Raw genomic sequence first — 25,927 nt, 5'->3', positions numbered from 1 at the left:
CTCTGTCCTGTCCAACAACAATGACATAAATGGTGACTACAACAATAAAACAGCAAGGGCAACAAAAGGGAATAAATAAATAATAATAAAAAAATTTTTAAATAATTTAAAAAGGTCCAAGACCAGTTAAAAACAAAACATTTGCTCAAATATTTAATTAAGTGAAAGTAAGAATAGAAATATATGTGATTTTTTCATAGTTATCAGAAAATGAAACTTCTGGTAGATACAGGACACAGCAGATTTAGGTTACTTGAAATCACAGGCTTTCTCATCCACTTTATAGTTTTATAAACTGAAGTTCAGGGAGGTTAAATCACCCTCTTGTGGTCACACAACAAGGTGGTAATAGAACTGGTAGGACAAAGAAAGGACCTCAAGTCCCCTGCATCTGGAATACTTTTTTTTAAAAAAAAAGTTTTTAAAATTATTATCGTTATTTATTTTATTTCTTGGATAGAGACTTCCAGGGGCCAGGCGGTGGCACACTTGGCTAAGCACACACATTATAATGCGTAAGGATCCAGGTTCAAGCCCCTGGTCCCCCACCTGCAGGGAGGAAGCTTCACAAGTGGATAAGCAGGTCTGCAGGTATCTCTCTGTCTCTCTCTATATCTTCCTCCACTCTCAGTGTCTCTCCATCTATCTAATAAATAAAAGATATGAAAAAGGATAGAGACTGCCAGAAATTGAGAGGGGAGTAATAGAGAGGAAGAGAGACAGAGAGACAGCAGCAGTCCTACTTTACTACTCATGAAGCTTTCCCCCTGCAAGTGGAGACCAGGGGATTGAACCCATGTCCTTGTACACTGTAATGTGTGCACTTAACCAGGTGTGCCACCACTCAGCCCTGCTTTGCTATTTGTTAACTGTGCATGTTTGGGTCAATAGGCAGACCAATATCTTCACAGTAGTGAAGCAATACTGCAGGTGTCTTTTCTTCTCTGCCTCTCTCTTATCCTCTATTGGGGGGGGGTAAGTCAGTGGAAATGGAGTTGTACAGGTCTGAGGTAACACTGGTGGTAAAAAAATTAATAAAATTTTGTGGTCAGGAAGGTGGTGAAGTGAACAAACCATTGGAAACTCAAATATGAGTTTCCAAATTCAATCCTTGGCCACACGTTTATCAGAATGTTGTTGTTTGGTTCTTTGTCTCTCTCCTCTCATCTCAGCAAGAAATAAAATTTAAAAAAAAAAAAAATCACTTTTAATTTTTAGCTTTTCCTTACTGGCATCCCTGCATATGAACAATATCATTAATCGTTCTTACTCATTTTTAAAGCCACACAAACACACACATGGACCATGTCCCATCATTGACGAAGGTTCCTTTGATGCGAAGGATTGAATGTGGTGCTCAAGATTTTAACCGAGGACCTCATGTAGGTATGGCATACATTGACCCTGCTGAACTATCTCCTGATCTCAAATATTTCTGCATTTATATGTTGTCTTAAGGTAATGTGTTCCCCCAAACTCCTGCATGTGTCTGCCCCATACATGCCCCAGGTGTAGAAAACCATAATTAACTCACGTTAACAAAGGATTAAGGATGGAACAGTTCAAGACGTAATCTCGGCAAACGGAACTGTCTCCAGCTATGTTTCCCAGTGCCCATACCGCCTAAAAAGGAGATGATGGAACTGTCACTCAAAGATTCTAATAGATTTTGTAAATACTTTATACTCACAAATACAGAATGCACACACACCAGAAACCAAGAAAAAACAAGAAACAAAAAAACAAACCAAGGCTTGAGATACACTAAGTATTTGCTCTGTAAGATATTTCTTCTGAGTTCCTGGTTCAGTTGCAGATATCATACTGTGGTCAGAGAAGCCAAATTCTAACCTCCCCATCTCTATCTCCTCAAAAAGGAGAAAATGATGTTAGCATGTTGACCACAGTCTCAAAGGTTCTACTTCAGCATCACCTTTTTCTATCTCGTTTTTTTATTTTTTGGGGGGAGGGGTCTATTAATGGAGTTTATCTTCCACATTTTTCCCCTAGAAATTTTTATTTCATGTGAACCAAAAATCAAGCAACAGCTTAAAAACCATAGCCCTCCCTCTGCACCATATAAAGAATTTCGGTCTATACTCCTAGAGGGATAAGAATAGACAAGTTTCCAGTGGAGGGCATGGGACACGGAACTCTGGTGGTTGAAACTATATGGAACTGTACCCATTATCTTACACTCTTGATCACTAGTAAAAAAAAATAAAGGAGAAAAGTGATGGGAAAGGAGCATTCCCGTGACTTCAGATTCAAAGGAGGCTTCGAAACTTTACATCAGGCTCAACCTGACGCTGCTGACTGGCTACGGAAGAAGGGCAAACGCTAGAAGAAGAAGAGGAACCATCCTATAAATAGGAAGGGAAAATAACCCAGGGGGCAGGCAGTGGTGCACCTAGTAGAAACCATATGTTGCAATGAGCATGGACCCAGGTACAAGCACCTGCTCCCCTCCCCAGCTGCAGAGGGAAAGCTTCATGAGCAGTGAAGCAGGGCTGCAGTTGTTTGCTTTTATATCTCTCCATTCCCTCTCAATTTGTCTCTACCCTGTAAATTAAAATATTGCCTCCATGGTTATCGCTGGGGCTCAGTGCCAGCATTAAAAATCCACTGCTCCTGGAGGCTATTTTTCCCATTTTGTTGCCTTTGTTGTAGTTATTATTGTTATAGCTGTTGGATAGGATAGAGAAATCAAGAGAGAAGGGGAAGACAGAGAGGAAGAAAGATAGACACCTGCAGACCTGCTTCACTGCCTGTAAAGCAACGCCCCTGCAGGTGGGAAGCTGGGGGCTCGAACCGGCCCTTGTGCTTTACACCATGTGTGCTTAACCGCTGCACTACTGCCCAGCCCCCAAATAAAAATTTTTTTTTGTTTTTTTTAATATTTATTATTTATTTATTCCCTTTTGTTAAAAATATTTTTAAATGAAAGAAAAATAACTCAACGCCACTTTCTACTTTTATCTAACCAACAAATTTTTAGTTTTTCTCACACCAGAACCAAACACCAACGTTTACCCAACAACTCAGTTCTGACATCAACTCTCAGATTGGTGCAGACCTCACAAGCTTTCCCCCACCCCCACCAGTCTCTAGATATCAGTTCCATATCTCAGGTACCACCTATTAGCTATCAAATTTAAAGTCCATACAATCCCCTCCATAGGTTAAGTAATTCAGTAGAATAATTTAACTCAAAAGAAATGTCACATTAATCAGTTATAAAGAATACAACTTGTGATCCAGGAGGTGGCACAGTGGATAAGGCATTGGACTCTCAAGCATGAGGTCCTGCGTTCAATCCCCGGCAGCACATGTACCAGAGTGATGTCTGGTTCTTTCTCTCTCCTATCATTTCTCATGAATCAATAAATAAAAATTAAAAAAAAAAAAAAAAGAATACAACTTGGGAAGAGTTAAATCGAAGTGGTGAATAATGAAAGGTATGGATGGAAGTGAGGAAAAGGGGGTTGCAAAGTTTCTGTCTCAGAGAAGACATGGAAAAACATGTCACCAACTCAAAAGCTCTTGGAAGTATTTCTAGCCCCTCTCCATCATCCCTGGGGAGACTGAAGTGGAAGTTCTCACTCTGTAATCCAGATGACAATCCTCCACCTGAGGCTCTCTAGAGGCCCTAACCCAAATCATTTCAGAGTATGGACTCAGGTGTATTCTGAAAGGGCTCATTATGAATAACAGTCTAGACACTGGGAAATTTCGTTTGTTTTTTTTTAAACCAGAGTATAGCTCAGCTCTGACACACAGTGGTGTGGTATGGGGGATTGGGCCTGGGACCTTGGAGCCTCAGGCATGAAAATATTTTGCATGACCATTACACCATCTCCTTTGCTCAAATCCAAAGTTTTAAAGATTCCCTTTGCCAGGAACTTGGGACACTAGATTTATTATATCATAGATATAATAAAAATTAGCAAAAAAATTAGGCTAAATCTGAGCATTACCTGTTCTTGTACATCCTCAAAGTCTGAGTTAAGCAGTTCTATAAAAATGGGGACAGCCCCAGCTTCAATGACAATTTTGGTCTGCTGAGAGGTTCCAGAGGCAATGTTTGTTAGGGCCCAGGCAGCTTCAAACTGAAAGTGAGATTAAGCCATGACTGAGAGATCAATCCAGACAGAACAACTACAAATTCTTTCCAGTTGGTTCAGAATTCCTCTTCTCAACCAAAACAACAATAAACCAGAACCACCCCAACCCCCTTAAATACTAGAAATACTTAAATTTCTTAAGCATCCTCTCTTGTCTGAAATCAGGGTGAGAGTGATAATGATTCTTTTCAGTTGAACTTTACCAATTTACATTCATTTCTAAGAGACTCAGACAGGCTAAATGACTGCATCATGTCATACAAGTAATTATAAGTAGACAAATCTCTGATTTAAAATTCAGTGACTAGGGTGGCCAATTTGCTATGTGCCATGGCTTAGGGTCAAATCCTCAGCATAACACATGGGAATATTTCAGCACTGGAGGAAGTTTCAGTACAGCTCAAACTTGCTCTCTTGCTCACTCTCAGCCTAGAAGAACAACAGTCACAGTTATGACAAAATAAATAAATAAGGAAAACTATCTTATTATCTTTTCTTTGAGAATGTTTTAAGGAAAAAACTGACATTATTATTTGAGGCCAGGATTTTTGGGGCAAGTGAAAACTTACCTTAAATGTTTCTTACCATTATTATTTCCTGAGAGATGTATCTGTAGAAACATTCTACTACAGTTTTTTAGAAGGAAATCTTGTCTAGTACCATCCCCCTTTTTTTGCCTCAGGGTTATCACTGGGGGCTCAGTGCCTACACTACAAATCCACTGCTCCTGGAGGCTATTTTTCCATTTTGTTGCTCTTGCTGTTATTGCTATCATTGTTGGCTAGGACAGAGAAATGGAGAGGGGAGGGGAGGATAGAGAGGGGGAGAGAAAGAGAGACATCTGCAGACCTGCTTCACCGCTGCAGGTGAGGAACTAGGGGCTCGAACCGGGATCCTTGAGCTGGTCCTTGAGCTTCATGCTATGTGTGCTTAGCCCACTGCACCACTGCCCAGCCCCCTATCTAATACCCTTCCACCCCAGGCTCACCTGCAATGTACAATTCTCATTTCTCTTTAGAAACTCCACAAACCGATCTACCACCCCTGGAGTGTTGATTACTTCATCTATTGGAGGACTAGGTTCTAGAAGAGAGAAAGATAAGGAGAATCAGGGAAGGCATTGGCTGATTCACTCACTAGGGTCGGCATACCATCCTTTCTAGGCTAACCCTGGCCATGTTTAAAAATATCCTCAAACTCCCTTTTGGTGAAGTGCTTTTAACAATGACTTTTAACAATCTTAGAACGTTACATTGCAGTTTTGATTTATAGAGGAAAGTCAACCCTAACTTAAGTGTGCTCACCTTTGGTTTAATGAACCGAAGTGCTAAGTAAGCTTACTTACCTAAGCAAGCATGGAAGGGGAAGGGGAAGAGAGGAATGAGCAACTCAAGTTGAACACTACTCTTTTGTGAGCAAGATTCTGTTCTTGGCAGGGCTGCTTACTATACTGGTGTAAGGGCCTGGTGGTGACACACTCAGTTGAGTGCACATGCGACCATGTACAAGGAGCAGGGTTCAAATCCCCAGTCCCCATTTGCAGGGGGAAAGCTTTATGATAGCTGAAGCAATGTTACAGTTTTTCCCCCACCCTTTCAATTTCTCTCTGACCTATCAAATAACAATAATAATTAAAATGATAATTTAGGAATTCGGGCGGTAGCACAGCAAGTTAAGCGCAAGGACCGGCGTAAGGATCCCGGTTCGAGATCCCAGCTCCCCACCTGCAGGGGAGTTGCTTCACAAGCAGTGAAGCAGGTCTGCAGGTGTCTATGTCTTTCTCTCCCCCTCTCTGTCTTCCCCTCCTCTCTCCATTTCTCTCTGTCCCATCCAACAACCATGACATAAATAACAATAATAACTACAACAATAAAACAAGGGCAACAAAAGGAAATATTTTTAAAAAACAGTAATTTAAAAACACTGATGTAAGAACTCTATTTTCTTATTCTTTCTTTCTTTCTTTTTTTTTTTTTTAGAATTTATTTATTCATGAGAAAGCTAGGTGGAGAGAGAAAGAACCAGACATCACTATGGTACATGCACTGCTGGGGACTGAACTTGGGATCTCATGATTGAGAATCCAATGCTTTATCCACTGCGCCACCTTCCGGACCACAAGTAGTTTATTTTCTAGGGTTGGGTTGTAGCTCAATGACAGAGTATATGCTTTACATGTGTGACATCGTGAGCTCAATCTCCAGCACCAAATAAACCAAAACTAAAAAGGCTATTTTTTTTTAATTTAAAAAAAAAATTATCTATTTAGTGGTCCAGGAGATGGCGCTGAGATAAGGCTTTGGACTCTCAGTTGGATCCCCGGCAGTACATGTGCAAGAGTGATGTCTGGTTCTTTCTCCTCCTACCTTTCTCATTAATAAATAAATAAAATATTTTTTAATATCTACTTATTGGGGGTTGGGTGGTAGTGCAGCAGGTTATGCGAAGCACAAGGACTCAGTAAGGATCCCAGTTCAAGTCCTGGCTCCCCACCTACAGGGGAGTTGCTTCACAAGCAGTGAAGCAGACCTGCAGGTGTCTTTCTCTCCCCCCACCTTGACTTCTCTCTGTCCTATACAAAAATGATGACATCAACAACAACAATAAAACAACAAGGGCAACAATAGAGAAAATAAGTAAAAAATAATTTAAAATTTTTTAAATCTGTTTATTTGCCTCCAGGGTTATCACTGGGGCTTGGTGCCAGCACTACGAATCTACTACTCCTGGAGGCTATTTTTCCCATTTTGTTGCCCTTGCTGTAGTTATTGTTGTTGTTATAGCTGTTGTCAAATAGGACAGAGAGAAATCGAGAGAGATGGGGAAGACAGAGAGGATGAAGAAAGATAGACACAATAATAACTCCAACAATAAAACAAGGACAACAAAAGGGAATAAATGAATATTTAAAAAAACAAACCATGGAGTTCAGTGGTAAATAAATATAAAATAAATATTTAAAAATATAAATAAAATATAATTTATAAAAATATAAATAAATATAAAAATAAAAATAATAACACAAGACAAAGCTGAGTGGTGCTCTGGTTAAAAACAAAAAAACCTTCAATAAATCTTAAGACATCATAAATCTTTTTTTCCCTTTTCCTCCAGGATTATCACTGGGACTCGGTGGTACCTGCACTATAAATCCACTGTTACTAGAGGCCATTTTTCCCATTTTCTTGCCCTTGTTATTGTTATTGCTATTGTTGTTATTGGACAAGACAGAAAGAAATGGAGAGAGGAGGGGAAGATAGAGAAGGGGAGAGAAAGATAAGACACTTGCAGATCTACTTCACCAATTGTGAAGCAACTCCCTGGCAGGTGGAGACCCGGGAGCTCTAACTGGGATCCTTATGCTGGTCCTTGAGATTTGAACCATGTATGCTTAACTCACTGCACTACCACCCAGCCCGACATCATAAATCTTGTGTTACCCACTGTAAAAATTATTTATTTATTATTGGATATAGACAGAGAGAAATTGAGGAGGGGGAATATACAGAGTGAAAGAAAGAGACACCTGTAGCCCTGCTATACCACTTGTGAAGCTTTTCCCCTGTAGGAAGGGGCCAGGAGCTTGAACCTGAGTCCATAAGCTTTGTAATGTGTACACATGTGCCCCCAACCTGTTTTTTTTTCCTGTCATGTACAAAATCTTGAGTATGAACCATATTACAGTTGTAGGAGCTGAGGTTACAGTGATATACCAATGATCAAAACCAGAAAAGATTTTACTCATATAAATCATACATCCTAATGAAAGACATTCTGTTAGAAGGAAAAAATAATGGGGGGGGGGGACATAGGCGGGCAGTGGCGCACTTGGTAAAGTGCACCACCATTTGCAAGGATCTGGGTTCAAGTCTCCAATCCTCACCTGCAGGGAGGACACTTCAAGAGGGATGAAGCAGTTTCCCTCTATATTATCACCCATTTTCTCTATCAATTTCTTTCTGTCCTGTCCCAAAAAAGATGGCTGGCAGGAGCCTTGGATTAGTAGTGTGTAGTACTGGCACCAAGCCCCAGCAATAATCCTGGAGGCAATTAAAATAAGTAAATAAATTAAATAAAGTAACAAGATCTAAAAAGCTAAGGGTAAGTAGGGAGGCTTGCAAGTTTAGAGTGTCTGGATAGATTTAGTAAGAAAGTACAATTTGTATTGCACCAAAGTAAAAGACTCTGGGGTGGGTGGGTGGGTGGCTGGAGAATACAGGTCCAAAAAGGATGACAAGAGGATCTAGTGAGGGTTGTATTGTTATATGGAAAACTGGGAAATGTTATGCATGTACAAACTATTGTATGTACTGTCGAATATGAAACATTAATTCCCCACTAAAGAAATTAAAGGGGAAAAAAAGTACAATTTGATCATGGAAATGAGGGAGTTGTCATATGTCTGTCAACAGGCAGAAGAAATAGTTAATGTAAAGGAAGCACCTGGCATATCCAAGGAACATCAAGGTCAGCAGGGCTAGAGCAACTTGAGTAAAGGGAATGGTTAGTAAGCTCAGTGTGTGTGTGTGTGTGTGTGTGTGTGTGTGTGTGTGTGTGTGTGTGTGTGTGAGAGAGAGAGAGAGAGAGAGACAGAGAGACAGAGACTATATCTATCACACAAGTCCTGCCTCTTTGGGGAAGTCCAAGCTTTTGTACCTTTGGAGAGCAGTTTCCGAAATTTCTGTGTAGTTGTTAGCTGCAAGTCAGAATCATCAGAAAAGAGCATCTCCACCATCTCTCTTGTGATCACACTCTCCTAGAACAGCAGCAACAACAAATAAAACAGATCGCAGAGTTTGCAAACCAACACTAGAGCCGGATATAATTTTGGTTGACATCGTTAAATAGTTCAGGGCAAGATGATCATACATCCTTTGAGGCAATCGATGGCTTCCCTGTATGTTTCCTAATTGGCTCCTTAAGGTAACCAGCAAAAGAAGAGTCCAAGGAAAAAAGAGCTGAGTATAATTAACATGAAAGCTTCAAGATGACACAAACTAATTTCTGCTCTGTAAAAGCATGCACTTCCCAAACCTATCTGAAGCACAAAGCCCTTACCCCAGTGGTAGAGCTCACATAAGAGTCCATGAGAAGATTATCGAACATGGCAGCTTCATCATTAATCAGCTCCACATTTCTCCGTTTAAAAAGCTGAAAGTAAAAAAGAAATGCTAGTATGACCACTCATTTAAACAAACAAACAAACAAACAACCAAAGTGAATTTCAAGGAAATACTTGTGTAGAAGAAAATACCACAGTTCAGAAAGTAGAACGGATAAATTGTTAAAAACTCTCAGGCATGAGGTTTCATGTTTTAGTGTTGTTGAGATGCTTATTATTGTTGTTGTTGATTATGATGTTGTTGGATAGGACAGAGAAATGGAGAGCAGAAGGGAAGACAGAGAGGGGGCAAGAAAGATAAGACGCCTGCAGACCTGCTTCACCGCCTGTGAAGCGACACCCCTGCAAGTGGGGAGCCAGGGTTCAAACTGGGATCCTTATACTGGTCTTGGTGCTTCATGTCATGTGTGTTTACCCGCTGCACTACTGCCCAACCCCTTTCTGCATTTCTTTCCCTCCTTTTATGCAGGATCTTACCCAGGACCTTGTACATGTGAATTGTGTGCTCTACCATAAAGCTATCTCCCCAGTTCATTTACATTTTTATTAGAGCATTTGACTTTATTTTATGTAGACTGGGATGGGGTAGGGAGGGCTAATGGTGGGTTTCACTGCTCCAGATAAACTTTTTCAGATAGACAATAAAGTAAAAAATGAGGGGACAGGCAGTAGAGCACCTGGTTGAGCGCACATGCTATAGTGCGTAAGGACCGAGGTTCAAGCCCCTGATCCCCACCTACAGGCGGAAAGCTTCACAAGTGGTGAAGCAGTGCTGCAGGTCTCTACCTCCCACCCCACCCCCCCCAATTTCTGGCTATCTCTATCTAATAAATAATTTAGAAGCCTGCATGGCAAGAAAAGAATTTCTTTAAGGGGGGGGGGTGTTGGGCAGTAGCGCAGCAGGTTGAGTGCATGGCGCAAAGCGCAAGGACCAGCATAAGGATACCGAATCAAGCCCCCAGCTCCCCACCTGCAGGGGAGTTGCCTCAAGGGCGGTGAAACAGATTTGCAGGTGACTATCTTTCTCTCCCCCTCTGTCTTCCCCATCTTTCTCCATTTCTCTGTCCTATTCAACAACAATGACATCAATAACAGTAATAATAACCACAACACCAACAAAAAAAGGGCAATAAAAGGGGGAAAAGTGGCCTCCAGCAGTGGATTTGTGGTATGGGCACTGAGCCCCAACAATAACTCTGGAGAGAGAGAGAGAGAGAGAGAGAAAGACACCACAGAAGAGTCTTCTCTGTTACTATAGAACTCTTTTCCATGTGGTGCCAGAGCTAGAACCTGGGCTACACACAGGGCAAGGCAAGTTCCCTACCCAGGGAGCTAACTCCCTGGCTCAGAGAATACTTTGGTTTACCCACTTGTTGTTCCCGCTTCTGCTTCCGGAGCTGAATGCCTTCTTCCTCTCTTCTTCGCCTCATTTCCTCAGGGTTTAGGGCATTGTTCTTATAGCTCTTCATTCGATAATTGTCTTTCCCTGGGCTCGCCATGGTCTCTAAAAGAGAAAACAAAAACATGCTGGCAAAGATTCTTTTTAAAAAAAATTTATTTTCCCTTTTGTTGCCCATTTATTGTTGTAGTTATTATTGTTGTTGTTATTGATGTTATCATTGTTACATAGGATACAGAGAGATGGAGAGAGGTGGGGAAGACAGAGAGGGGGAGAGAAATATAAGACACATGCAGACTTGCTTCCCTGCAGGTGGGGAGCGGAGGGCTCGAACCAGGATCCTTACTCCGGTCCTTGTGCTTTGCGCCACGTGTGCTTAACCCGCTGGGCTACTGCCCAACTCCCTTACTTTAACTTCTAAATCTAGGATGCTAACTTTAAAACAGAAACATGGTAGTTTCTATTTCATATGTTTTTTTTGCTTCCAGGGTTATTGCTGGGGCTTGGTGCCTGCATTATGAATCAACAGCTCCTGGAGCCTGCCCCCTCCCTTTTGTTGTCGGATAGGACAGTGAAATGGAGAGACCTGCTTCATCGCTTGTGAAGCAAACCCTACCCCCACCCCGCACGCACACAGGTGGGGAGCCAGGGGCTCAAACTGGGATCCTTGTGCTTTGTACTATGTGCGCTTAACCCACTGCACTACTGCCCAGCCCCCTCTACTATCTTCTCGAAACATCAGTGCAAATGTCAACAGAGAGTGGCAAATTACAGAAATTTTCCTTGGTGGTGGGTGGGAAGAACACAGTGGATAAAAAGCATTGAACTCTCAGTATGAAGTCCAAAATTCAATCCCCAGCACTGTATGAGCTACAGTGGTATTTTGGTGCTCTCTTGCTTGCTCGCTCGCTTGCTCTCATGCTCTGGTGTTAATCTTTCTTTAAAAAAAATTTTTTATAGCGCAAGGACTGGCGTAAGGATCCCAATTTGAGTCCCCAGCTCCCCACCTGCAGGGGTGTCACTTCACAGGCAGTGAAGCAGGTCTGCAGGTGTTTTTCTCTCCCCCGTCTTCCTCTCTCCATTTCTCTCTGTCCTAACAACAATGACATCAATAACAATAACTACAAAAAATAAAACAAAATAAAATAAACAATGGCAACAAAAGGGGAAATAAATTAATTTTAAAAATTTAAGTTATCTTTATTTACTGGATAGAGACAGAAATTGAGAGGGATGGGAGAGACAAGGTGAGAGACAGAGAGATACCTGCAACAGTGCTTCACCACTTGTGAAACTTTCTCCTGCAGATGGGGGCTGGGGGCTTGAATAGGGATCCTTATGCTGGTCCTTCCACTACTGCAACTTGTGTGCTCATCAAGGTGCACCACCACCCAGCCCCTAATAAATCTTTTTGTAATATGTGCAATTTGGCTTGGGGAGATAGTAGACTTTCATGCCTGAGGCTCTGAGGTCCCAGGTTCAATCTCTAGCACCACCATAAGGCAGAACTAAGCAGCACTCTGATATTTTTCTTTCTATCTCTCTCATATACATATATATTTTTGCCTCCAGGGCTATTTTGGGGGCTCAGTGCCTGCACTATGAATCCATTGCACCTGGAAGCCATTGTTTCCTTTTTTGTTGCTATTGCTGTTGTTGATGGTGGATAGGACAAAGAGAAATCAAGTGGCGGAGACCTGCTTCACTGCTTGTGAAGAGACCCCCCCCTGCAGTTGGGGAGTTGGTAGTTGGGATCCTTGCGCCCCTCCTTGCTCTTCAAGCCATGTGCGGTTTTAACCCACTGCACTACTCCCCAGCCCCCAACAAAACCATTTTAATAGTGTGAGATAATTGATAACATCCTGTAAATTTAAAGTAATAATCTGCTATCTGTCTATACTGTAAGATGGTTACTACAGTTAAACCAGTTAACATACTTGTCAACTTATAGTTACTGTGTATATACAATACAACTACTCTCTTAGCAACTTGAAAGTATAAAATACAGTATTGCTAACTAGAGTCACCATACTACTTATCAGGGGCTGGGGTAGATAGCATAGTTTTTATGCAAAGAGACTCTCATGCCTGAGGTTCTGAAGGCCCAGGTTCAATCCCCCGCACTACTGCAAGCCAGAGCTGAGTAGTGCTTTGGTATAAAACAAAACAAAACACATACTTGTGTTAAATGGGAAACTGGGGAATGTTATGCATGTACAAACTATTGTATTCACTGTTGAATGTAAAACATTAATTCCCCAATAAAGAAATAATAAAAAAAAAAAACACATACTTGTGGTCCAGGAGGTGGCACAGTGATAAAGCTTTGGACTCTCAAGCATGAAGTCCCAAGTTCAATCCCCGGCAACACAGGTGCCAGAGTGATGTCTGGTTCTTTCTCTCTCCTATTTTTCTAATAAATAAAATTTTTTAAAAAAAAAACCCACATACTTACTGGTTAGGGTTAGGGTCTGAGTTATGGGTTATAATTAGGGGTTAGGATTAAGATTATTTCTTAGGGGAATGCCACTGGAATTTCACTGGACTGTGCTATGAGTTGAGGATGCAAATATTATTGCATAGAGACAGCCAGAAATAAAGAAGGGGGGTGATACAGAGGGAAAGAGACAGAGAGAGACACCTACAACACTAACCTGGGTCTTTGTACACTGTAACATGTGCACTCAACCAGGTGCACCATCACCTGGCTCCCCTGCTCTTTTCGCCCCCTGAAATCCCAATGGCACTGGTCTAAACCGTCGGTTTTCTCCTACCCCTTCTGCCTCCTGATTACCCTGGTATTTTTCCCTTTGTGATTCTGTGGCATTCTGTTAATCCCCAGCATTTTATTAAAATTAAGTATCATCTAAATCTACAATCTGAAACAATAACTAACATTTTATTTACTGGACAGAGACAGCAAGAAGTTAAGAGGGACAGTGAGACAGAGGGACAGATGGACAGACAAATGAACACCTGCAGTACTGCTTCACCGCCTACGAAGCTTTCCCCCTGCCGGCAAAGATTAGGGGCTTGAGCCCAGTTCCTGGTACACTGTTAGATGTGCGGTCAACTGTGTACACCACTTCCCAGACACAATAAATTTTTTTTTAATATATTTTTCTTTTTTTTTTATTTATTAGATAGAAATAGTTAGAAATCAAGAGGGAGGGAGTCGGGCGGTAGCACAGCGGGTTAAGTGCTCGTGGCGAGAAGCTCAAAGACAGAAGTAAGGATCCCGGTTTGAGTCCCGGCTCCCCACCCGCAGGGGAGTCACTTCACAGGCGGTGAAGCAGGTCTGCAGGTGTCTGTCTTTCTCTCCTCCTCTCTGTCTTCCCCTCCTCTCTCCATTTCTCTCTGACCTATCCAACAACAATGACAGCAATAACAACAACGACGATAAATAACAAGGGCAACAAAAGGGGAAAATTAAAAATAAATAAATAACATTATATAAAAAAAAGAAATCAAGAGGGAGAGAGAGGGAGAGAGACAGACACACCTGCAGCCCTGCTTCACCTCTTGTAAAGCTCCCCCCACCACAGGTGGGGACCAGGGGCTGAAATTATTTTAAAAGGGATGAAAAATAAAAATTTTAGGCACACCAGAGCTTTGCCACTTGCAGTGCCCGGGAATGGTTGACAGTTCAAAACAATCTTCCAGAGGGGCTGGGTGGTGGCACACCTGGTTGAACCATGTATTACAATGCACAAGGACGCGAGTTAAAAGCCCCGGTCCCCACCTGCAGGGGGAAAGCTTTGTGAGTGGTGAAGCAGTGCTGCAGGTGTCTCTCTTTCTCTCCCACTCTATCACCCCCTTCCCTATTGATTTCTAGCTTTCCTTACCCAATAAATAAAAATAAATAAATAAATAAATCTTCCAGGACCAACAAGGGCAACAAAAGGGAGTATTAAAAAAAAAAAATCTTCCAGGATCAGGGAGATTATTTATCATGGATAAGGTCCCTGGTTTGTTCCTGGTCACTGCCAAGTGGCAAAGCTCTGGTGTGACACTCACAGAAAATAAATAAAGGAGGTGGGTAGAGGAAACAGCATAATGTTTATGCAAAGATTTGCACACCTAAAAGATCTCAGGTTCAGTTCCTGGCACCATCATAAGCAGAGCTCTGGTGCGTGTGTCTCCTTCTCACTCTTTTGTATCTCTTTCTCATAAAGTATATGTATCTGGGGAAACAGCATTATAGGTAACACAGACATTTATGCCTGAGGCACAGGAGGTCCCAGGTTCTAGTCTTTGGCACCAACAAAACCAGAACTGAAAGTACTCTGGCAAAGAAAAATAAATTAATTAAATGGGAAAGTAGCTCTTTCCCAAGTAAATAAAAACCTGGGAAGACAGCATCATGGTTACGTAAATGATTTTAAAAGCCTGAGGCTCTGAGTTCCCAGGTTGAATCCCCAGCACCACCACCATAAACCAGAGATGAGCAGTGCAAATTTATACTTTTTAATTTTTTTTATTTTTAAGAAATTGTGGTCTGGGAGGTGGCACAGTGGATAAACATGAGGTCCTGAGTACAATCCCCAGCAGCAAATAAACCAGAGTGATGTCTGGCTCGTTCTCTCCTCCCATATTCCTCAATAAATAAGTAATATAGTAAAAATAGACTTCTAGGGATTCGGGCAGTAGGTAGCGCAGGAGTTAAGGGCACGTGTCACGAAGCACAAAGACTTCTTCAAGGATCCTGGTTTAATCCCCCAGCTCCCCACCTGCAGTGGGAGTTGCTTTACAGGCGGTGAAGCAGGTCTGCAGGTATCTATCTTTCTCTCCACCTCTCTCCTATCCAACAACGACATCAATAACAATAATAATAACTACAGCAACAATGAAAAACAAGGGCACAAAAGGAAAAATGAATAAATATTAAAAAAATACTTCTAGAGATCTGATTCAAACATCATGTTGAGGGCATAAAAGAATAAGGAAGTACACAAATGTAAGGAGAGCACACAACCTATTTCTATCTAAATCCTAAAAGAGAAATGAAAATGGAGGTTAAAAAGAGCTGAATTCAAGAACTATTAGATATTGAGAAAAAAAAACTTCAAAGATGGTGATTCTGGAAAGTAGTGTGGAGAACAGCAGCAGCAGGATCTTAGAATGTGCAAGTCTCCACACTCACTTGACAAAGTCCAAGTAGATTTATTCTATTTAAAAAAGTTCTGGGAGTCGGGCTGTAGCGCAGTGGGTTAAGCGCAGGTGGCGCAAAGCACAAGGACCGGCATAAGGATCCCGGTTCGAACCCCGGCTCCCCACCTGCAGGGGAGTCACTTCACAGGCGGTGAAGCAGGTCTGCAGGTGTCTATCTTTCTCTCCTCCTCTCTGTCTTCCCCTCCTCTCTCCATTTCTCTCTGTCCTATCCAACAACAACAACAATAATAACTACAACAATAAAACAACAAGGGCAACAAAAGAGAATAAATAAAATAAATATTTTTTTAAAAAAAAGTTCTAAGGGGTTGGGCAGTAGTGCAGCTGGTTAAATACACGTGGTGCAAAGTGATCCGGTTCCAGCCCCGGGCTCCCCACCTGCAGGGGAGTCTCTTCACAGGCAGTGAAGCAGGTCTGCGGATGACTAGCTTTCTCTCCCCCTCTGTCTTCCCCTCCTCTCTCCATTTCTCTCTGTCCTATCCAAAAATAAACATCAACAATAACAATAATAACCACAACAACAAGGGCAACAAAAGGGGAAAAAATGGCCTCCAGGAGCAGTGGATTCACGGTGCAGGCACTGAGCCCCAGCAATAACCCTGGAGGCAAAAAAAAAAAAAGTCTAGTGGTCTAGGAGGTACTACAGTGATAAAGCTTTGAACTGTAAAGCATGAGGTCCTGAGTTCGATTCCCGGCAGCACATGTGCCAGAGTGATATCTGGTTCTTGCTCCTCCTATCTTTCTCATAAATAAATAAAATCTTAAAAAAAAAAAAGTTCAGGGAGTTGGGCGGTAGCGTAGTGGGTTAAGCGCACATGGTACAAAGTGCAAGGACTGGCCTATGGATCCCGGATGGAGCCCCAGCTTTCCATCTGCAGGGGAGTCGCTTCACAGGTGGTGAAGCAGGTCTGCAGGTGTGTCTATCTTTCTCTCCCCGTCTTTCCCTCCTCTCTCCATTTCTCTCTGTCCTATCCAACGACAGCAAGAACAATAATAACCACAACAATGTTAAACAACAAGGGTAACAAAAGGGAAAATAAATAAATATTTTAAAAAATTTTTTAAAGTTCTAGAAGACTGCAGTAGCTTCTCTTTGGGGTCCATAATTATTCTTGTATCTGGAGAATAGCAGGCACAGATTCCTAAAGGCGGTACTGTGGACTGCTATCTCCCATTACCTGACATATGGTTCTTCATGATGCTGAGCCTGGGCTTTCCCAGAGGGGCTGAGTGAAGCCGGAAGGAGAACCAGGCTGTGCTTCCTTAGTCACCATGGTGACAAGAAACTATCACAAATATTTGCTTATGACTTCACTGAAGAAGCAAGGCAGAGGAGATTAGATTGTTAGGAGGACCACCTGCAAAATAATCAGGCATCAGAAACCAAAGACATGGTCCAGAAGGTGGCACAATGATAAAGCTTTGGACTCTCAAGCATGAGGTCCTGAGTTTGATCCCCGGCAGCACATATGCCAGAGTGATGCCTGGTTCTCTCTCTCCTCCTATCTTGCTCATTAATAAATAAAATTTAGGGGGTCGGGCGGTGGCGCAGTGGGTTAAGCGCATGTGGCGCAAAGCGCAGGGACCGGCGTAAGGATCCTGGTTCGAGCCCCCGGCTCCCCACCTGCAGGGGAGTCGCTTCACAGGCGGTGAAGCAGGTCTGCAGGTGTCTATCTTTCTCTTCCCCTCTGTCTTCCCCTCCTCTCTCCATTTCTCTCTGTCCTATCCAACAACGAATTGCATCAACAAGGGCAATAATAATAACCACAATGAAGCTACAACAAGGGCAACAAAGGGGGGGGGGATGGCCTCCAGGAGCAGTGGATTCATGGTGCAGGCACCGAGCCCAGCAATAACCCTGGAGGAGGAAAAAATAAATAAATAAATAAATAAAATTTAAAAAGAAAAGAAAGAAACCAAAGGCACCAGGAGGCAAAGGGACTTTTTTTTCATCATGTGTTCACTTGTTGGGATAAGATCAAGAAATACATGAAACAAACATTCCTTTTCTAGCATCTGTCTTAGTCTTTGGGTTCTATCAGTCAACAATCAACTAATGTCATGCATCGTTTAACTTTCAGAGCAAAGAGAATAATAATATAAGTACGGAGAACTTCCTGAACTATGCCCTTATGTTGAAGTTGTAACCCCAACACTTCAAAAACTATGACCGTTTGAAGATAAGGTTTTAAAGAGGTTAAGTAATTAGGTAATTGCCGAGGTTAATACCATAATTCACTATGACGAGTGTATGAGACAATTAAGATGCAGACGCACATAGAATGCACAATGTGAACATTCCATTTCTGTTGTTTAAGCCAGCCCGTCTAGGGTACTTTGATATGGAAGCCCTAGCAAATGAATATAGGCCCTAACTGGCAGATGAAAAAACTGAATCTGTAGCTGGGGAGATAGCAAAATGACTATATGAAGGATATCCAGAGTCCCTCGGTTTAATCAAAAATGTTTATTTTTTAATTTTTTAATATTTTATTTATTTATTCATGATAAAGATAGAAGAGAGAAAGAACCAGATACCACTCTAGTACATGTGCTGCCAGGGATTGAACTCAGGACCTCATGTTTGAAAGTCCAATGCTTTATCCACTGCGCCACCTCTCGGACCAAGATTTTTAAATTTCTTTTAAATAAGTAACAGGTACAGAGAGAATGTACAGAGACACCAGAACACTACTCCCCGCTGACTAGTGTCAAGGACTGAATGTGTGATATATGGGTCCTCAGGTATGAAAGTCTGATGCATAAACCACAGTACTATCCTATAGAGCCTTAAGCCACCCTGCTTTGATAAATCCTCCATTGCTGATACTATGGACTATTTACATAATCATTGTTTTGCCTGAGGCCCACCCTGCCTACAGGATATTAATTAATCCCACCAGTTAAAACCTTTGCGGACTTCTGGAAGCAGAGCTACGAGCAGCAGATCGCTTTCTCTCCTCTCCTCTCCCGGATCAACTAGGAATACCAAAGGAGAACACCTGGGACCTAAACAAGACAGGACTAGAATGACCACAGGAACCCAGTAAATCACCCGTGAGTACAAACACATGCAGCTAGTGACAGACAGGAGAGAGGAGCCTAAGGAGAGATTAAAAAACTCCTAACAGTTCAGCAGTTTATCAGTTGAGACACCACCTCCTCTGCTCCACCAACAAGGGGACAGCAGAAGGGAGGAGAGGACTCCCCAGAGACTCACCAAGTGCAACTCTGAGTCTCCATTGCTACTGCCCTCAGAATCTGGAGCAGCGACAGGAAGGGACACCAGGGGACAGAGATCTAACCGGGGAAACTCAGGAGAAGACCTATACCTCAGTGGCATAGCTGAGAGGCTGTGAAAGTCTCTTTGCATAACCACTGGATTATCTCTGCCACACCCTGCTTTATCTCTTGCTCAGGAGTCAGTGATTAAGCTAAGAAGCCTATTGACAGTTTAAAAGCCCTCAGGCTCCCATAGCCTACAGGGAAGAAAAAAAAAAGAGGCTTTTAAACCACTGAGCTCCAACTCAGGGATTGAAACAACTGTTAACTTCCACCACCGTGAACCCTTTAATTAACTTACTTAGACACAAGTCAATCCAGGCAACAGTGATCAATAATTTGAAAAGTACTGATAAAGGGAACTCATAACATAATATATAAAATGGTTAAAACAACAAAAAATATTGGAGACTCGAACCAGGACAAGAGTCCAGCTAAAAGTCCTCCAAACGGTGAAGCACAAAACAACGAGTTCAACATCCAAACATTAGCTAAGGAAATAATAACATGAGTGCGTAAAGAATTTGAAAAAATTGTAATCAGAAATGCAGGAACAACAAATGAGAATATGGAAGAAAATTCTAATTATCTCATGGTTATTAGAGAGCTGAAAGCTGAAATTGCTGAGCTAAGAATGCAACTAGCTGAACAAGCTAAAACAGTAACAGAGCAGGACAACAAAATAGATAAACTCCAGAAAACAGTAGAGGGCAGACAGAATAGAATCTATGAGGCTGAAGACAGAATTAGCAAGATTGAGGATGAATTAGAGACAACTAAAAAAGAAGTAAGAGATCTCAAAAAGAGATTAAGAGATGCTGAAAACAACAACAGAGTCCTATGGGATGACTTCAAAAGAAACAATATACGCATTATTGGCATAACAGAGGAAGAAAGAGAAGGAGAGGAAGAAAGCATTCTCCAGGCCATAATAGCTGAAAACTTCTCTAGTCTAGACAACATCAAAGACATAAAGACTCAAGAAGCCCAGAGGGTCCCAAACAGAATTAACCCAGACCTAAAGACACCAAGACATATCATACTTAGAATGGAAAGGAATAAGGATAAAGAAAGGGTTCTGAAGGCTGCAAGAGAAAAACAAAGAGTCACCTACAAAAGAAAACCCATAAGATTAGCAGCAGACTTCTCCATACAAACACTACAGGCCAGAAGAGAATGGAAAGATATCTATCGAGTGCTCAATGAGAAAAGCTTTCAGCCAAGAATACTATATCCTGCTAGACTGTCATTGAGACTAGATGGAGGCATCAAAACCTTCTCAGACAAGCAACAGTTGAAGGAAGCAACCATCACCAAGCCTGCCCTGAAAGAAGTTCTGAAAGGTCTCCTATAAACAACCAGACCACCACAATTAGGACATATATCAAAACACTCTAAAACTCTACAAGAATGGTGCTAAAATATCTTCAATCTTTGATATCAATAAATGTCAATGGCCTGAATTCACCTATTAAAAGACACAGAGTAGGAAGATGGATCAGAAAACACAACCCAACAATATGCTGTCTACAGGAAACCCACCTAACTCAACGAGACAAACACAGACTTAAAGTGAAAGGATGGAAAACTATCATACAAGCCAATGGCCCACAAAAAAGGGCAGGAACAGCTATTCTCATATCTGACATGATAGACTTTAAAATAGATAAGATTAAAAAAGATAGGAATGGACACTACTTAATGCTCAGAGGATCAGTCAATCAAGAGGACTTAACGATTATTAACATCTATGCACCCAATGAGAAGCCATCTAAATACATCAAACTTCTACTGAAAGAACTACAGCAATATATTAACAGTAACACAATCATAGTAGGGGACTTCAACACCCCACTCTCTCAACTTGACAGATCATCCAGGCAGAAAATCAATAAAGACATAAGAGAGCTAAATGAAGAGATAAACTAGAACTATTGGACAGTTTCAGAGTCATTCATCCCAAGAAACTGGAATACACATTTTACTCAAATCCAAATGGGTCATTCTCAAGGACAGACCATAGGTTAGGCCACAAAGACAGCATCAGCAAATTCAAGAGCACTGAAATCATCCCAAGCATCTTCTCAGACCACAGTGGAATTAAACTAACACTTAACAATCAACGAAAGGTTAATAACAGTCCCAAAATGTGGAAGCTCAACAGTACACTTCTTAACAACTTCTGGGTCAAAGAGGAAATCAAGGAAGAAATCAAAATGTTTCGAGAGTTCAATGAAAATGAAGACACAAGCTATCAAAATATTTGGGACACAGCTAAAGCTGTCCTAAGAGGGAAGTTCATAGCTATACAAGCACACATTAGGAAACAAGAAAAGGCACAAATAAACAGCCTGATTGCACATCTTAAAGACCTAAAAGAACAACAACAAAGGAACCCTAAAGCAACAAGAAGGTCAGAAATCACTAAAGTTAGGGCAGAAATAAATAACACTGAGAATAGGAAAACCATACAAAAGATCAACGAAAGTAAATGTTGGTTCTTCGAAAGAGTAAACAAAATCGACAAACCTTTAGCCAGACTCACAAAACAAAAAAGGGAGAAGACCCAAATAAATTGGATAGTAAACGAAAGAAGAGATATCAAAACAGACACCACAGAAATTCAACATATCATGCGAGGCTTCTATTAACAACTATATGCCACCAAGCTAGAGAACCTGGAAGAAATGAATGATTTCCTAGATACCTACCAACTTCCAAAACTAAGTAAAGAGGAAGTGGATAACATGAACAGGCCCATCACAGCTAATGAAATTGAAACAGTTATCAAAGATCTCCCCAAAAATAAAAGTCCGGGACCAGATGGTTTTACAAATGAATTCTACAAAACCTTCAAAGAAGAACTAATACCTCTACTTTTAAAAATCTACCAGAAGATTGAAGACACTGGAATACTCCCTGCCAGCTTCTATGAAGCCAACATCACCCTGATACCAAAAGCAGACAGGGACACAACCAAAAAAGAAAAATACAGACCAATATCTCTGATGAACATAGATGCAAAAATATTGAACACAATTCCAGCCAACCGGATATAGCAGTATATCAAATAGATTGTTCATCATGACCAAGTGGGGTTTATCCCAGGCATGCAAGGTTGGTTTAATATACGTAAATCAATCAGTGTGATCCACCACATCAACAAAAGCAAGACCAAAAACCACATGGTCATATCAATAGATGCAGAGAAAGCCTTTGACAAAATACAATATCCCTTTATGATCAAAACACTACAAAAAATGGGAATAGATGGAAAATTCCTGAAGATAGTGGAGTCTATATATATAGCGAACCTACAGCCAACATCATGCTCAATAGTGAAAAACTGGAAGCATTTCCACTCAGATCAGGTACTAGACAGGTCTGCCCATTATCACCATTACTATTCAATATAGTGTTGGAAGTTCTTGCCATAGCAATCAGGCAGGAGCAAGGAATTAAAGGCATACAGATTGGAAGAGAAGTCAAACTCTCCTTATTTGCAGATGACATGATAGTATACATAGAAAAACCTAAGGAATCCAGCAAGAAGCTTTTGGAAATCATCAGGAAATACAGTAAGGTGTCAGGCTATAAAATTAACATTCAAAAGTCAGTGGCATTCCTCTATGCAAACACTAAGTTAGAAGAAATTGAAATTCAGAAATCAATTTATTTTACTATAGCAACAAAAACAATAAAATATCTAGGAGTAAATCAACCCAGGAAGTGAAAGACTTGTATACTGAAAATTATGTCACTACTCAAAGAAATTGAAAAAGACACAAAGAAGTAGAAAGATATTCCATGTTCATGGGTTGGAAGAATTAACATCATCAAAATGAATATATTACCCAGAGCCATCTACAAATTTAATGCTATCCCCATCAAGATCCCAAGCACATTTTTTAGGAGAATAGAACAAATGCTACAAATGTTTATCTGGAACCAGAAAAGACCTAGAATTGCCAAAACAATCTTGAGAAAAAAGAACAGAACCAGAGGCATCACACTCCCAGATCTCAAACTGTATTATAGGGCCATTGTCATCAAAACTGCTTGGTACTGGTACATCAGTAGACACACTGACCAGTGGAATAGAATTGAGAGCCCAGAAATGAGGCCCCACACCTATGGACATCTAATCTTTGACAAAGGGGCCCAGACTATTACATGGGGTAAGCAGAGTCTCTTCAACAAATGGTGTTGGAAACAATGGGTTGAAACATGCAGAAGAATGAAACTGAATCACTGTATTTCACCAAATACAAAAGTAAATTTCAAGTGGATCAAGGACTTGGATGTTAGACCACAAACTATCAAATACTTAGAGGAAAATATTGGCAGAACTCTTTTCCACATACATTTTAAAGACATCTTCAATGAAACAAATCCAATTACAAAGAAGACTAAGGCAAGTATAAACCTATGGGACTACATCAAATTAAAAAGCTTCTTCACAGCAAAAGAAACCACTACCCAAACCAAGAGACCCCTCACAGAATGGGAGAAGATCTTTACATGTCATACATCAGACAAGAGTTTAATAACCAACATACATAAAGAGCTTGCCAGACTCAAAAACAAGACAACAAATAACCCCATCCAAAAATGCGGGGAGGACTTGGACAGAATATTCACCACAGAAGAGATCCAAAAGGCCAAGAAACACATGAAAAAATGCTCCAAGTCTCTGATTGTCAGAGAAATGCAAATCAAGACAACAATGAGATATCACTTCACTCCTGTGAGAATGTCATACATCAGAAAAGGTAACAGCAGCAAATGTTGGAGAGAGTGTGGGGTCAAAGGAACCCTCCTACACTGCTGGTGGGAATGTCAATTGATCCAACCTCTGTGGAGAACAGTCCAGAGAACTCTCAGAAGGCTAGAAATGGACCTTCCCTATGATCCTGCAATTCCTCTCCTGGGGATATATCCTAAGGAACCCAACACATCCATCCAAAAAGATCTGTGTACACATATGTTCTTGGCAGCACAATTTGTAATAGCCAAAACCTGGAAGCAACCCAGGTGTCCAACAACAGATGAGTGGCTGAGCAAGTTGTGGTCTATATACACAATGGAATACTACTCAGCTGTAAAAAATGGTGACTTCACCGTTTTCAGCCGATCTTGGATGGACCTTGAAAAAATCATGTTGAGTGAAATAAGTCAGAAACAGAAGGATGAATATGGGATGATCTCACTCTCAGGCCGAAGTTGAAAAACAAGATCAGAAAAGAAAATACAAGTAGAACCTGAAATGGAATTGGCGTATTGCACCAAAGTAAAAGATTCTGGGGTGGATGGGTGGGGAGAATACAAGTCCAAGAAGGATGATAAATGACATAGTGGGGGTTGTATTGTTAAATGGGAAACTGGGGAATGTTATGCATATACAAACTATTGTATTTACTGTTGAATGTAAAACATTAATTCCCCAATAAAGAAATAAATTTAAAAAAGAACAAAAACCTTTGCAACAGTTGCTATGGAAGTTTTCTACCTTCCTGCTCTTTCCTTTTTCCCATCTCCTTTCCTAGCCATTTCCTTTTCCGACTTGCCACTTCCAGTTCAAAATATATAAAAGCATTGTCTCTGATCAATAAAGACACATTGTGTTCCCGCTCCACCAGGAGTTCCTGGTCTCTCTCGCGTCACTGAGTAAGCAGCTTCCCAGGTTGGCTCCAGTTGAGTTCTCTCCAACCCAGAGAGCACATGCCTGGGAATAAACACCCCTGCACTATCCTTGCAGCCTGACTCTACAATTTTTTAAAAATATTTTATTTACTTTTTAATCTTATTGAATGGGGGGGGGGGATAGGGAAGTAAAGACTCAGAGACACCTGCAGAACTGCTTATCCAGTTGTGAAGCTTTCCTTCGGCAGGTGGGGACCAGGGTCTTGAGCCTGGGTCTTTTTGCATCGTAATGTGTGTATTAAGCATGTGTGCTACCACCTGGCCTCGACTCAATAATTTCTAACAATATCATATTTAATGTATTCACATACACTCATATTATTTACTCAATATGTGAAGCTGCTAGTATGATTTAGGGTTTTGATTTAATAACCGGTATGCATCTCATAATAAAGAGCTTCTTGAGTGGTGAGTGGTGAAGCCGTGCTGCAGGTGTCTGTCTGTCCCTACTCTTTCTATTTCTGGCTCTCTATCAGTAAATAAAAATGATAATAACAACATGGTTTTTAAAAAGTTGTATTTTGGAGGAGTCCGGCGGTATCGCAGCAGGTTAAACGCAAGTGGCACAAAGCACAAGGACCTGCGTTAAGGATCCCAGTTTGAGCCCCCAGCTCCCCATCTGCAGGGGAGTCGCTTCACAAGTGGTGAAGCAGGTCTGCAGGTGTTTGTCTTTCACCCCCCTCTGTCTTCCCCTCCTCTCTCCATTTCTCTCTCTCCTATCCAACAACAATGACATCAATAACAACTACAGCAATAAAAAAAGAGCTTCTTGAGTAACTTATATTAATTAAAATTTTTTTTAAATTAACAAATTTCTATATTATTATTATTACCACCAACAGTGTTATCACGAGCTTGGTGCCAGCACCACAAATCCATCACTCCTATTTCTTTTCCTGTTTTTCTATTTTATTGGATACTGTGAGAGATGGTTAGGTCTTCTCTTCAAATGAACATAAATAGAACAACTGTTTAGTACAAAAATTCTTTTTGTTTGTTTGGTTTTTGTTTTTTTGTTTTTACCAGAACACTGTTCAGTTCTGGCTTATGGTGGTGCAGGGGATTGAACCTGGGATGTTGGAGCCTCAGGCATGAGTCTATTTGCATAACCATTATGCTATCTAC

General features: G+C 41.1%; 1 protein-coding gene across 3 annotated transcripts in view; it reads right to left on the bottom strand.

Annotated features, from left to right (window-relative positions):
* KPNA6 (karyopherin subunit alpha 6) overlaps window positions 1–25,927 on the bottom strand; it is a 65,893-nt gene that overhangs the window by 24,770 nt on the left and 15,196 nt on the right. For 2 of the 3 annotated variants that reach the window (XM_007538497.3, XM_060205764.1), the window contains exons 2-7: window positions 10,617–10,750; window positions 9,183–9,275; window positions 8,781–8,880; window positions 5,113–5,207; window positions 3,978–4,109; window positions 1,535–1,623 (exon numbers count right to left, since the gene is read on the bottom strand). In XM_007538497.3, the coding sequence (XP_007538559.1) occupies window positions 1,535–1,623; window positions 3,978–4,109; window positions 5,113–5,207; window positions 8,781–8,880; window positions 9,183–9,275; window positions 10,617–10,750 (643 nt within the window). Of the gene's footprint in view, window positions 1–1,534; window positions 1,624–3,977; window positions 4,110–5,112; window positions 5,208–8,780; window positions 8,881–9,182; window positions 9,276–10,616; window positions 10,751–16,995; window positions 17,046–25,927 lie in introns of those variants that run through there. The other variant, XM_007538496.2, reaches the window with a different exon arrangement.

This window comes from Erinaceus europaeus, chromosome 13 (assembly GCF_950295315.1).
Source record: "Erinaceus europaeus chromosome 13, mEriEur2.1, whole genome shotgun sequence".
In the NCBI taxonomy this organism is placed as follows: Eukaryota; Metazoa; Chordata; class Mammalia; order Eulipotyphla; family Erinaceidae; genus Erinaceus; species Erinaceus europaeus.
Note: the sequence above shows the minus strand (reverse complement) of the source record. Positions and strands in the feature narration are given on the sequence as shown.